The 14,279-nt window shown below is 43.0% G+C and overlaps 1 protein-coding gene across 1 annotated transcript in view; it reads left to right on the forward strand.

Moving 5' to 3' along the window:
* The window catches only part of LOC311040288 (membrane-associated guanylate kinase, WW and PDZ domain-containing protein 2-like), a 323,523-nt gene that overhangs the window by 155,059 nt on the left and 154,185 nt on the right, over positions 1 to 14,279 (forward strand). The window contains exon 3 of the mRNA XM_084050480.1: positions 10,225 to 10,344. Within this exon, the coding sequence (XP_083906606.1) occupies positions 10,225 to 10,344 (120 nt within the window). The remainder of the gene's footprint in view (positions 1 to 10,224; positions 10,345 to 14,279) is intronic.

Genomic DNA, 14,279 nt, shown 5'->3' on the forward strand with positions numbered 1-14,279 from the left:
TTTCGAGAATAGGGAGAGAGAGAGAGAGAGAGAGAGAGAGAGAGAGAGAGAGAGAGAGAGAGAGAGAGAGAGAGAGAGAGAGAGAGAGAGAGAGAGAGAGAGAGAGAGAGAGAGAGAGAGAGAGAGAGAGAGAGAGAGAGAGAGAGAGAGAGAGAGAGAGAGAGAGAGAGAGAGAGAGAGAGAGAGAGAGAGAGAGAGAGAGAGAGAGAGGCAGACAGACAGTGTCAGACAGACAGACAGACAGACAGTGTGAGACAGAGACAGACAGACAGACAGACAGTGTGAGAGAGAGGCAGACAGACAGACAGACAGACAGAGACAGAGTGAGAGACAGACAAATAGCTGATGTATATGTTAAAGTGCTCGTGTGGCCCATAGTCGCTTCTTTTGGGCTGGTTTTCCTAGACCTGGTTGCTTGTTTCACTCACAGAATCTGGCAACACTGGCGGCAAGTGCGAGGGGAATGGCGGGAACGGAGGTATGCGCAACGGAGAGGCAGTACAGCACTCGCACGGTGCATCTAAGGGCACTAGAAAACGAGTGTGGGGGGCTCTTTCTAGCCTGCACTTATCCAGCTGTTTTCCTATGAACCCTCTCTATACCCCCAGTTTCAGTTCCGTAACCACAGGCTATATACGTTCCACTCCCTCTAGAGCGGCGAAGCGGTATTACCGGAGGCACCGGGGTCACACCTAAGGCTTTGTAGTGATTTCTTCCAGTTTCATTCGACATGCCCCTCTATCTAATATCCTTGATCTGTTCGAAGCCATTTTGTGTGTTAACCAGAAATACCATGCATTCAATGCATGCATTTCAACATTGTACACGGCCTGGGATATATATATAATTTTTTTTTACTCTGCAGTAATTGTGAACTACTTTCTAAGTGCAAGTGCTGTGGATCATTCAAGAGTTCGGCTCCATTTCAAAACATTATTTGAGGGGATGGTGAAACAGTAGCTACGTTTGTGGCTATACCTATATATGCAGAGAACATCCCCAGGCTTGGGAGAACATATATTATAATAAGTTAAACGCTATAATACGTTAATGCATGCATACAGGAGGATATATACTACTATATAACAGCGGTGGAATCTGTGTAATGTTATGCTGTGTAGGTGAAAAGTGTGAAAGTGGCATTGTGGAGAACTAACTTGTCACTGAAGTCTGAGCTTAATGAGGTTCATGATACAACTAGAAACCAAGTAAGAGGCAGAAAGAAGGCAAAAGACACACATGACAAGACACCCTGTGTGTGTGTGTGTGTGTGTGTGTGTGTGTGTGTGTGTGTGTGTGTGTGTGTGTGTGTGTGTGTGTGTGTGTGTGTGTGTGTGTGTGTGTGTGTGTGTGTGTGTGTGTGTGTGTGTGTGCGTGCGCGTGCGTGCGTGTGTGTGTGTGTGTGTGTGTGTGTGCGTGTGCGCGCAGTGGTGGAAAGTAACTAAGTACATTTACTTAAGTACTGTACTTAAGTACAATTTTGAGGTATTTGTACTTTACTTGAGTATTTCCAATTTCCAATACTTTTACTTCTACTCCACTACATCTCAGAAGCAAATGTTGTACTTTTACTCCACTACAATTACTTGAACATTTTAGTTACTAGTTACTTTTCAGATATAAATTATGATATTACGAAACATACATTAACCACTTTAGCCCTATTTTATACCTAGGCTATTTGAAAATAGTAGATCTACAAGCTCACAACGCGTCGCTTTGCGACGCGTTGTGAGCTTGTAGATCGGCTATTTTCAAACATTTTTGTACTTTTACTTTTGTTACTTTAAGTACATTTTGATGCCAATACTTCTGTACTTTTACTCAAGTAAATTTAGAATTCCGGACTTTTACTTGTAACAGAGTACTTCTACAGTGCAGTATTGATACTTTTACTTAAGTAAAACCTTTGAGTACTTTTTCCACCACTGTGTGCGCGTAGAGAAATAGAAACAGAGAGAGAGAAATGGCACAGCCATGTGCCGGGGCCTGTCCGGGGGCCCCGTGCCACACGTGTCACTTTGCTGCTCTCTTGCTGCCTGTCAGCTCTTCCACAAGTGCATGGTCAAATAAATCTAGTTTGAAAAAAGAAGACGTGTCTATAGCCAATGCAGTGACAAAGGGTTCTTGTGTGAATGCGTGTGTATACAGGTCCATGCAGATATATCTCAGATATATACGCATATCTATGTAAGTGAATCTGTACTGTATGTATATGTGGTGATACAGAATGGGGAATCTTTAGGACAGCATTAACCATTTAAACCCTATATACCGTAGGGCTACTTCGAGACCTGAGTGGGATTGTCCTGCCCGCCCCGTTCCCACAATGGTTTCATTTCTGACCGCCCGCTCCTTAAGTACTGTCTAGTCCTCAATATTTCCTTTGGGACCCGAATACATTAGAGAGAGAGAGAGAGAGAGAGAGAGAGAGAGAGAGACTGCCATTACAGCACCACGGACAGCGACACAGAGGGCCCACGCTTGCTGCTCGACAGACAGTAGGTTATTTATATGCGTAACATTTCAAAATCACGCTCTCCTCCCCCAGTTCGTCTCCATTTCTGTCAGTAACAATTGAGACGTCCAAATGTCAGACCTGCCTTCTTGCCTTGTCTTTGTATCATAATGGCCTATCTATGCAAAGGAAATATTCGCACATCCACTTTGTTCAGATTCAGGTGCGTTTGGACAGTGACAACTGAAGACAACTTGAAAAAAGTATTTAACCCATTAAGACCGGAAATCTGTGTAATTTTTCGATTTATTTGGCTATTCAAAAATAGCAGATCTACAAGCTCGTAGCGCGGCACCGAGTGCCGCGCTACGAGCTTGTAGATCTGCTATTTTAGAAAAATCAAGATTGTTTTTGCAAAATATACTACAAATGTCTTATAAATCCTAAAGTTTTTTTGAAAAAAAAATATTGTTGCTATATCAGTGGTTCTCAAACTTTTTCATGTCAAGGACCGCCAAAATTATATGTATTTGGCCGCGGACCCCCATCTCAAAATATTTAGTTCCAGGGACCCCCCAGAAGCAAAGATTTGAGTAACAAATGTTCGCTTGAAAATATATATATTCAAAGACTTTCACACATTTTCACGATTTCTTCAAAAATAGCAGATCTACAAGCTCATAGCGCGGTATCTGCTATTTTTGAATAGTCAAAGAAATCTAAAAATGACACACAGATGCGTTCCCGGTCTTAATGGGTTAATGAACAAAAATCCTGCACGCTGCTCTTGCTCAGCAGCATCAGCTTTTAATGAAATTGACATTGTATTATAATGGCCAACTTTGATCTGGTTTTAATTTTCAACCTCCTCGTTTGTTGCTCCACACACACACATCGTCTCATGCATCAGGTGCATCCAGGTTCTGGGATTGTTTGGGATTGTTTGGCACGAAACTAGAGGGAGCGTAAACAACAATCTGGTACCACCCACCCATAAAACAAACATGGGCAAATTCTCCTTCTACAGCACGGCCACCAATGTACGGAAAAGTCTAACCCCATCCCTCAAAAAATGCAGTTCGCTGGGCTAATTTAAAACAGCCCTAAAAACTCATCTTTCTGGAGGCCAAAAGAGGAGCTAGTACCAGTTTCCCGGTAGACAGACGACCCCCTCTCCCCTTTTTTTTGTATATATTTTTTATTATTCATGCTTTTTTTTTGTACATAGTGGTATTTTTTTCCTCTGTATTTTTATGTTGATTTTTTAACTGTTTGGTTGCTTCTATATGTCTATGAAATTAATTCAAGGACCCCAACGGAAACTTGTCCGCAAGGACTTTTTTGGCCGGACCTTTTAGACAAAAGTATTATAAATGTAACTGTGTTGTTTTACATTCTTTTGCCTAATAAACATTTCAATCAATCAATCAATCAATCAATCAAAAAAACTTTTTTCCTCTACACAAAAAAACCTAATAATAAGTTGTATTCCATGACAGAAATACATTTCATCAACAAAATATCAAAGCTTTATAGAGTTATAGTATTTCCCACACAATACCTAACGTACTGTATCATTTAAAAGCATGGAGGATGGGCTGGTGATAGGATCCAGCTAGCACAGTGGTCCTCAACCTGTGGGTCGGGATCCACAGTGGGGTCCCCACATGATTTTTTTTTTTTGGGGGGGGTCCCCAGGTGACCAGTGACTACTTTTCAGACCTTTTTAATACTTAAAAATAATAACAAAGAAAGAAAAAAGGCCTTAACTGCATCAAAAGTAATCAACAAACTATACTGTAAAAGCTGGTCAAACATTGGCCAAATTGTCAAATAACATAAGAAAGAGGCAAACATTTTGAAAATAGCCGATCTACACGAGGCGTTGTGAGCTTGTAATGCCTCAACTCCTACAATTCCACGTGCTTGTCAGGGTGGGGGGTCCCCCAGTTCAAATATGATTATTTTGGGCGGTCGCCAGTGTTGCCAGATCCTGTGAGAGAAACAAGCAACCAGTTCTAGGAAAACCAGCCCAAAAGAAGCGACTATGGGCCACATGCGCACTTTAACACATACATCAGCTATTTGAAAATAGCAGATCTACAAGCTCACAACGCGTCGCTATGCGACGCGTTGTGAGCTTGTAGATAGGCTATTTTTTTTTTTTAAATCTTGCAGGGAAATTATAATAAGCAGATCTGGCAACCCTGGTGGTCGCGGCCTGTAAAGGTTGAGAACCACTGAGCTAGCACATCGTCTCCTGCGTGTGCTGTTATTCCAGGCCGGTGTGGGCAGCTAGCCTCAGGCCGGAGGCACAAGGCAGAGCCGTCCATTCATATCCTAATCCCTCTGTTTTGACAAAGGCAAAGGAAGTGTCAGCATTGCCCGTTGTAGTCCTGCTAATCTAAGCCATTAGCCGGGTTAGGAAGTGACGGGACCTTTCTAATACGTTGGCTTTAGAGGGATGTATTAGCGCGCCGTTTGGCCTCCGCCTATTACACCGCCCTCGGCCGCGTTGTGCCACAGAAAGCTGCTTTCGTCGCGTTTTTTCCCTTCGCGGGCGGCGTGTGTGGTGATACTATACTGCTAGTGTAGCTGCTACGTAGTAAATGTGCCTGCAGTATTCACTGCTTTCACACAGACGATGTAGTGCCGGGCCATAATCAGCCATGATTAGACCCCAGTTAGGGTGTATTAACCCATTGAGACCTGAAGCCGATTCTACATGTCTCCTAAATCTCAACTTTTCTGAAAAACCTTTCACAAAAAGTGTGTTTCTATATCACTGGTGCTCAAAGTTTTCATGTCAAGGACCCCCAAAATTATATGTATTTGGCCGCGGACCCCCATCAAAATGTGTTGTTCCAGGGACCCCAAGAAGCAAAGATTTGAGTTAAAAATGTTCGCTTTAAACAACATATATTCAAAGATTTGCACACATTTTCAAGATTTTTCAAAAATAGCAGATCTACAAGCTCATAGCGCGGCACTCGGTGCCGCGCTATGAGCTTGAAGATCTGCTATTTTTGAATATCCCAAAGTGTAAAATAATGCTTTTTAGCTCAAATCTAAAAATGACACAGTTCCAGGTCTTAATGGGGTTAAAGTCTATTGAGCAGGAAGCGAGGGGGAGGTGGCTGTTTTCATTGGAATAAAAGCTCACACGGTTGCTTTACAGGCTATCATAATGACTGGAGATAATTTGAACCTTCTGGCAAAGCTCAGCAACATATCGTCCCTCTGCTTTCTCCTGTCCTCTGTCTCTGGTTCAACTTATAAGCCCTTCTCCCCCACAAAGGATGTCTTTGAAGCGTACCTGTGAAAATCCTGGTTGTTTATTATTGCACTCTGCATGCAACTCAGTCGAGGTGTGACATCACATGCCAAACACCAATCAAACCCTCGCTAAAGACATGCATTGTTCAATGAGGCTTGTTTGTTTTTGTTTGGGTCTTCTCTGTGGATACTCACACTCATAACAGATCTAATTGGAGTTCTGGAGGATCAAATGTCTACAACATAGCTGCTGGAATGCTAAATGAGGCCAAAGACTTTGCAAAGATAAAGGACGTTTATGTACATTTACTGAAACAGGGAGGATTTTTCCCGAGGATTTAAACCACACCATGAGAAATGTAGCCTCGATCTCCGGGCTTTTATTTTCCTTCGCGTTTTGCTCAAAAATAAGAGCCTGGACCAGCCTGTTGACGTTCCTGGATAAGGAAGTGTTTCATTAGGAAGTGACCATTCAGTAACCATTCAGCTATGGCCGCCTTAGGGGCGGCCATAACTGAATGGTTAGTGAGCCCGCCTAGGGAGCCAGAGGCCCTGGTTGCCTCAGGTTCAATTCCAGGCCAGGTCAGCATATGTGTCGATGAAATGAAATTTTGTCCCTGAGCAAGATTCTTAACCCCTAATTGCTCACAGGTTCTCATTGGAAACAAGACCGCAAGGACTTTCATGAACGACCTGTTAAAAGGAATTATCCTTATATCCTTATCATTTCCCCAACCAACCAGAGTGCAGTGGGCGTCAGGGCTCTCAATGCTGCGCATCGGGGGAGGAGCATGGGGCGGGGCGTGGGCTGGCGGACAGATTGGTGAGCCAATGGGATCTCACTGAATTTTTCTCCGGAGATTTTGAACCCGCCCCTCCAGACCAGATATCAGACACGCTAGGGCAGCCTATGAGAAATGTGAACAAGGGGATTTTTAAGTTAAGTCAAGTTTCATGCTATTTGTGCAAGTTATTGACAGCCATTATCATAGGATAGATTGGAGAGAATCGCAAACAATGACCCCGCTTGGCCTGTTGGCCCCCTGCTGCCCCTCCCTAGAATCCCAGTAATAGAATTTGCCCTCCGGGAGGCGCTGGTATCCCAGGCTGCTATACAGACAGAGATATTGATGTCCTGCCCTCCACCCCCAACCCCCCCCCCCCCCCACACACACACACACACACACACACACAGAACTGACAAGGGTAAGATAAATAAATAGTGAAAGAGGGAATGCAGCAAGAGAATCGTTATTGAGGCCAAGACATTTTAGCAGAGGCTCGGCAAACACTGCGTCAAAGGATGAATCTGCTTGCCTGGCATCTCAGTCACATCCACTTTTTCCCAAACAACACATTAAACGTACCATCAATAACCACTGTGTTCAGATGAAGAGGACAAACGCCTGGTAGAAAATGTGTGCTTTTTAACTTGACTGAAAGGCAAGTTTTTTTCATCAATTTTGTACATTATTCTTCAGATAGTGTATACATGTGTTAGACATTTCAAATTAATTGCATGCATTAACTTAACCCATTAAGACCTGAGGCCGATTCTACAATCGCACTCAGTGCCGCGCTATGATCTTGTAGATCTGCTATTTTTGAATAGCCCAAAGTGTAAAATATGTTTTTTTAGCTCAAATCAAGAAGTAATCTCTCAAGAACAGATTCTGCTCTCCGCTTGAATCTGTCGGGGGGGGGGGGGGGGGGGGGGGGGGGGGCGTCATAACGTGTACGCAATGGCCTACAAGTGGGCGTGCCTTCAGATCAGGAAGCAGGCCGCGCTTTACCCAATCAAATGTAGTGGCCGGGATTTACTGTCTGTGCTCTCGCTTCCCACTGAAAAGCAAACCGAAACAATAGCGTCCTCGGAGCAGACAAACCACGGAAAGATATTCACATTTTAACTTACTCTTTCATCATAGAAACAAGTGGGCTTATAACCAAAACGATCCATGTTCTCTGGGAGAAGTGGTGTTAGTGTTCCGTGTAGAAATATTGTTAGTGGGAATGAAAACATAAGCGCACCACCGGAAGTGGAGCGCTGAGGGTAGACCAAAACCCCGGTTTCCTTGCGCACGAGTGCTACTTTGAGCTCCTCCCAGAGCCAAGTGAAAGGGTAAAAAACAGCAGAGGGTGCTGTTTTTCCTTTTTATTTTGCGATAGGTTCCCAGATTGATCAAGAAGTGACACAGATGCGTTCCAGGTCTTTATGGGTTAATGCATTATTTTTGACAGCCCTAGGTTCGAAGAGGCATGTTTATTCTACACATTATGTTTGCGGAGAAGCACACCCTTTTTACTACCATTGACTGCATTGTGTTGTGGACATAAAATGATGGCAATACTTTTTAGGTAACTATATTACAGTGTGATGAATTGTATATAAACATATAAAACAACACAATCGAAAATGTGATTTAGAATCAGTGTAGAGGGTCCCCGCTCTACGCTGTTGCAAATGCAGGAATAACAAACGCTAGTCAGACTGTATTTCAAGGGGTTGTGTTCCCCCGGCTGTAGAAGTATAGGACATAACACACTCTTTAACCAGACGTTCGATGCCTCGACGTCTCAGCAAAGAGAGATGGATGGAAGAGGGATCGAAAAGCCAGGAGACAAAACCTTAAATTCTGGCCCACAAAGACATTGCGTAACGGCCCAATGGTGGCACTTTTAACCAGGCATCCTTCAAGGTTTTATGTTACTTGTAAATTGCAGTGTTAAATGGTGGTTGTTTGTTAATCAATAATAAATTGTTGATGCTCATAAAATGTTGGTGGGTTGTAAGTTTCGAGCCCCGACATCACGTTGACATGGTGTCCTTTAATTCTATATGTTAGGTACTCCTCAGGGTGTATTATACTGATTATACCACGGCTCTTTGTTGTTCCTCCTTTTCTCAGAGTTAACCCATTGAGACCTGAAGCCGATTCTACATGTCTCCTAAATCTCAACAGTTTTCTGAAAAACGTTTGTTTCTATATCAGTGGTGCTCAATCTTTTTCCCAAAATGATATGTATTTGGCCGTGGACCCCCATCAAATATTTTGTTCCAGGGACCCCCAGAAACAAAGATTTGAGTTAAAAATGTTTGCTTTAAAAATATATATATTTCAAAGATTTGCACACATTTTCACGATTTTTCAAAAATAGCAGATCTACAAGCTCATATATGAGCTTGTATATCTGCTATTTTTGAATAGCCTAAAGTGTAAAATAATGCTTTTTAGCTCAAATCTAAAAATGACACAGTTCCAGGTATTAATGGGTTAAAGGTTACTTGGGTTTTGGCACAAAGTCCCTTTGTAACACTCTTGCTGCGCGTCAACTCACAACAACAAATATGCGTTTTCTTGTCTTCCCTAATTTTCCTCCCAATTTATTCCTTGCCAAAATTCCCATGTGTTCTGCGGTCGCTGCTGCTGCTGCTGCCAAACCACTACTGTTTTCCTGCGGAGGCTGTAGAGCACCACTGATATAGAAACATACGTTTTTGAGAATACTGTTGAGGTTTAGGAGACATGTAGAATCGGCTTCAGGTCTCAATGGGTTAAACAGCTTAGCCGGCGTGGTATTTTCAGCCACGCCACACATTCTGTGTCCTGATAGCATAACATTGAATGTCTGCATGCCTCTTGACATGCTTGTCAGTGTCAGGCAGCTGTATGCAAATTGATTTGATTTCTCTTCCTGGTGTCCAAGTTGCGTCACTGCATCCTCCGGTAATGGCACCTTGAACAGGAGTCGGAGCCGCCACTCCTCCCTTTATTTGAGCAACTGCTCCGTCATAGCCTGACTGAGAAGAGCATAATGACACATACTGCCGGAACAGAGAGGCCTTTAAATTAAACTTGCTGGGTTAGGGTCAACCTGTTTCCATCTCTATTCTGCTTATTTATATCCTTCCTAACGCATTGTGTCATGCTTCTATTAGCAGTGGCGTGCACAGACATTTTGAGGGGCAGTTGCTCAAGTAAATTACACTTTTTTTTGTTTACTTGGTCTGCTCTTTTTTCCCTCTACACCTATACCTCTTTGCCAGAAATAGCCGATCTACAAGCCCACAACGCCTCGCGCTGCGAGGCGTTGTGGGCTTGTAGATCTGCTATTTCTGGCTAAAGTTCTCCTCAGAAAAGGGATGCTAGGTTTCGAGTGGTTATGGTAAAAAGAAAAATCATATCACATAAAGGTTTGGCGGACCCCCTGTAGTAACTCTGAGGACCCCTAGGGGTCCCGGACCCCCTGTTGAAGACCCCTGCTGTAAACTGAAAAAAAAAAAAAAAGTTTTTTTTTTCTTTCTTTTTTTTCAAAGGGGCACTTCTGGTCAAGAGGGCAAAGGGCAGGTGCTCTAGCACCACCTAGAGTCTATCTGTGCACGTCCCTGTCTATTAGAGTTCGCCATTCATTCAGTTAGGTTAGGACGTCCTCTGCGTTCTAGTGGTTATAGTTACTGTAACTCCGCTCTTCTCTCTGTCCCCCCCCAGGCACGACCAGGCAGCCCAAGGAAGGAGAGGTCCCCGGGGTGGATTATAATTTTGTGACCGTCGACCGTTTTGTGGAATTGGAGAAAAGTGGAGCTCTGCTAGAGAGTGGAACATATGAAGGTAAGAGTCACAGTCCTGGGTGTGTTCTTTTTTGATCATCTCTGTGTGATAGCCCTGATCTTTCTGATAAAGACCTTTTTATGGAGTCCATGCCTCGGTGTGGTGCGGTTAGCGTTGTCTCTTGGGTGCGAGTGACGGCGTTCTAAATGAACATTGAGGTTTGTTGTTGTTAAATTGTTCCCCGCAGCATCCACATACTGCACTTACGGGTGCACACAGTACACCCTAGCCTACACCGTCCGTGCAATACACGCACAAGTGCAGTATCATCGATCAATTTCTTTTCAACGTCACAGGGAAAGAAAGACTGAAGCCTCAAAGGCATATTTATATTAATGTCCTTTAAGCCCATATGGTCTTCCTGGGCACCAGGAAAGATGCATGACACTTTAACCAAATTAACCCTGGTGTCCTGGTTTTGGGGATGTCATTATTGGAGGAAATTTTCATTAATTGCAAAAATAGCACATCTACAAGGACACAGCAATTGCAATGTGCAATTGAAAGATTAGTCATAATATGACTAATCTTTCAATTGCACATTGCAATCATATTGTAATTATGTCATGCAAAAATAAAGTATAAAATAGGGCTTAAGTGGTTAATAAAGCAACTAATCAAGCAATTAGGATAGTACATGATTAGTATTAATGCCATACTTTAGATGTAGACATAGTTGCAACACACCACACAACATGCAGTTTGCTATTTAACGTTCTTCAGATAGCTAAGCAACCATTCTGAACCCTTTTTGTGATACAAACCATTTCATCTAGCATGCTTATCCATGCTATAGATGTTGGATAAGGAAGACATGCAGTCCTTCTGTTCTTGTGCTTGCTTACCAGATCACCTCCTTGGCTGTCTCCTTTACATGGGAGCTCATGTGTGAGCTAGTGTCAGGCGCTGTTTCTCCCTCTCTCTCTCTTTGCTCACAGACCTCCAAGCCCCCGTATAGCCTGTGATTGAGCCACTACTACTAGGCCGGTATTCAGATGAAAGACAAGCCAGTGGGCCAGTGTGATGTCTGTCTGTCTGGTCTGTGGGCCGGTGCTGCTCAAGGATTGGCCATTTCAGATGAAAGACAACCAGAAAGACAACCAGTGTTGATTTTGACAGCATATTTTGATTTAGTTTTAGTCATAGTCTTTTGAATTAACATTCCATTTAGTTTTAGTCGTATTTTAGTCATCTGAAATGTTTTAGATTTTGTCTAGTTTTAGTCGACTAAATATCCTAAGATAATACTCGACTAAATCTGCAGTTGATTTAGTCGACTAAAATGTATGTTGGCGGTGCCTTGATGGCGTCGTAATGGCTGATTTTACACTTGGTTGCATGCTGAAAATAGCCGATCTACAAGCTCACAACGCGTCGCAGCGCGACACGTTGTGAGCTTGTAGATCTGCTATTTTCAGAGCGCAACACCCGAGCGCAACCGAACATAAAATGACTTGTCTTTTAGTTCTACTGGATCTCTTCTCCACTAGATCCCTCACTAACATTTTAGTCTAGGTTTTATTTGTTGACGAAATTGTCAATATATTTAGTCATAGTTGTAATCATCGTAGCTTAGTTTTTATTTCGTTTTTATTTCGTTTTCGTCAGTGAAAAAAGGGTAGTCGACGAACATTTTTCGTCATAGTTTTTCAACGCTACCAGTCCGTCCATGTTGGTTTTGTCTTCGAGCCAATGTGGCTTATCAGTTGCCTAACCAAATTCAGACGCGCTGTCCTGGCCTTCTGCTGGTCATACAGACCAATGGCAGAGACACCAAAGCACTGCCTCCCCTTGGCTGAACGTTCACCCTCTGGGGGAGCCTCTGTCTCCACACTGATAACATGCTAGCCCAACTTTTAGTTGTCCTCCTTCTTTTTCTTACTCTCTAACAGTGGTGGAAAAAGCACTCAAATGTTTTACTTAAGTAAAAGTATCAATACTGCAATGTAGAAGTACTCTGTTACAAATTTACTATTGGTATCAAAATGGACTTAAAGTACCAAAAGTAAAAGTACTCAAATGTTTGAAAATAGCAGATCTACAAGCTCACAACGTTGTGAGCTTGTAGATCGGCTATTAGCCTAGATCTACAAGTTCATAGCAGCACTCTGTGTACCGCGTTATGAACTTGTAGATCTGCTATTTTTGAATAGCCAAAGACATCTTAAAATGACACACGGATGCGTTCCCGGTTTTAATGGGTTGAAATTCTGGAAATAAGTCTAATGGGGAAAGAATTCCCAGTTGAAGCCTTGGTCTCACGGCTAATCCCCAGTTGGGTGAGGCTGACCACCAAAGCTATGGTCTCCAATCCATTGAATTTGCGCAAAAAAACAACTACTGCTAGTCTACCATGTTATACTACAGTAAGTACTCTTTAACGACAAATACATATTACTGGGACCCCCACAGACGATTGGAGGATTCCAGGAGTTCACATTATAGTCCATAAGAAAACAATAGACGGCAATTAACCACCTGCTGCGAGCGACTCATCAACCGCCAGTCTGACCAGAGCTTTGACAAGGTGCTTAAAGGAGTCGTTCACCCAAATAATTACTTTTATTGTCTATCAATTACACACCCCATGAAGCCTTGAATTCATGGAGATTTTTTTGTTCACTTTTTTTGTTCTCCAATCACATTATTGGCTTAGGAATGCTACAAAAACAAACTTTACACCACTGGTGCCTGTTTATATTGCACAGGCAGTGTGTCTACCTGAGTGCAGATGGACGGGGGAATGGAGAATAGGCTCTATGCGCAGCAGCCATATTGGAAAGAAATTGGGCCTATTTCTTATTTCCTTCACAGGTCTTACCAATTATACTAATTGAGGCTCTGTTCCTCTTCTGGTCAAACAGAGTCAGGGTGCTGATATCGTGCATGTTGGCTCACTGGAAACATTCTGCTACACCGGTGAGTCTCAAAGTGTGGTCCAGGTACCCTAATGGTTCCGTGAGGGGGTTCCAAATGCCCCCTTGCAGGTGTGTAAGGGGCAAAACTGTGTATTTTTGACCTATTTTCCAATTTTGTGTCAAAACCTTAAAGGCCTACAGATGTCTGTAGTAAAGACAGGTTGGTAAAATTATATGCCGCTGAAACAAATGTTTAAATTGGGTTTTTAAGAGCTTATGCCAAAGCCTTTGACACAGAAGAGCGTCCTCGATCTGCAGATCGGGAGCACGCTTCCGTGTTAAATTAGACACCGGGAAATAGTTCAAAAGAAAAATACACAGTTTTGATCGGCACCCCAGTTCTGGATGGGAAGGCCCGAGCTACGGGAGGTCACAGATGGTGCTAATATCGCAAGTGATCAAATGATGGAACTGTTGTTGTTAGTGTGTCAGCTAAATGCCCAACATTTTATTACAGACGGAACTAGGAATACTGCAAGCTTGGGGATCCGCCCAGAGCTGTGGAGTTGGTTCTGAACAGGCCAACGCTGAGGCAGAAAGAAAGAGAGAGAAACACAGTGTCAATACTTACAGTAGTAAGTGAACATTCTTTCACAGACACTATAGTCTGAACCACACTGGAAGACAGCTGTATGCTAGAGAAATGGCGGCACACTTTGATAACTGATTGGTGAGCACAGGAGATGTCTGATGAGTCAGCAAAAATAAGAAACCCTGTAAAATGAGTGAAATTGTCTCGGGAAGAGTGCATGTGTGAGTGTGAGCGTGTGAGAGAGATAGACATTGAGTGAATTAGTGTGTGGGTGTGTGCATGAGTGTCGAAGAGTGCAAAAAGGCAAACCGACGTTTGTCGGGCTTGACATGAGCTTTAGCTCCCAGCTCGTGTGTTCACGGTTCCGGAGTCTCTCTTTCCCAAGTGTTTTGCCCAGGTGGGCGTGGTTTTGAGGTTAGGTTAAAGGACAACTTTGGTTTTTTACAACCAATGTTTATGTTTTAGATTGTAATTAAAGTAAATAA

Source organism: Gymnoscopelus microlampas (genome assembly GCF_963454915.1).
Source record: "Gymnoscopelus microlampas genome assembly, chromosome: 23".
NCBI lineage: Eukaryota > Metazoa > Chordata > Actinopteri > Myctophiformes > Myctophidae > Gymnoscopelus > Gymnoscopelus microlampas.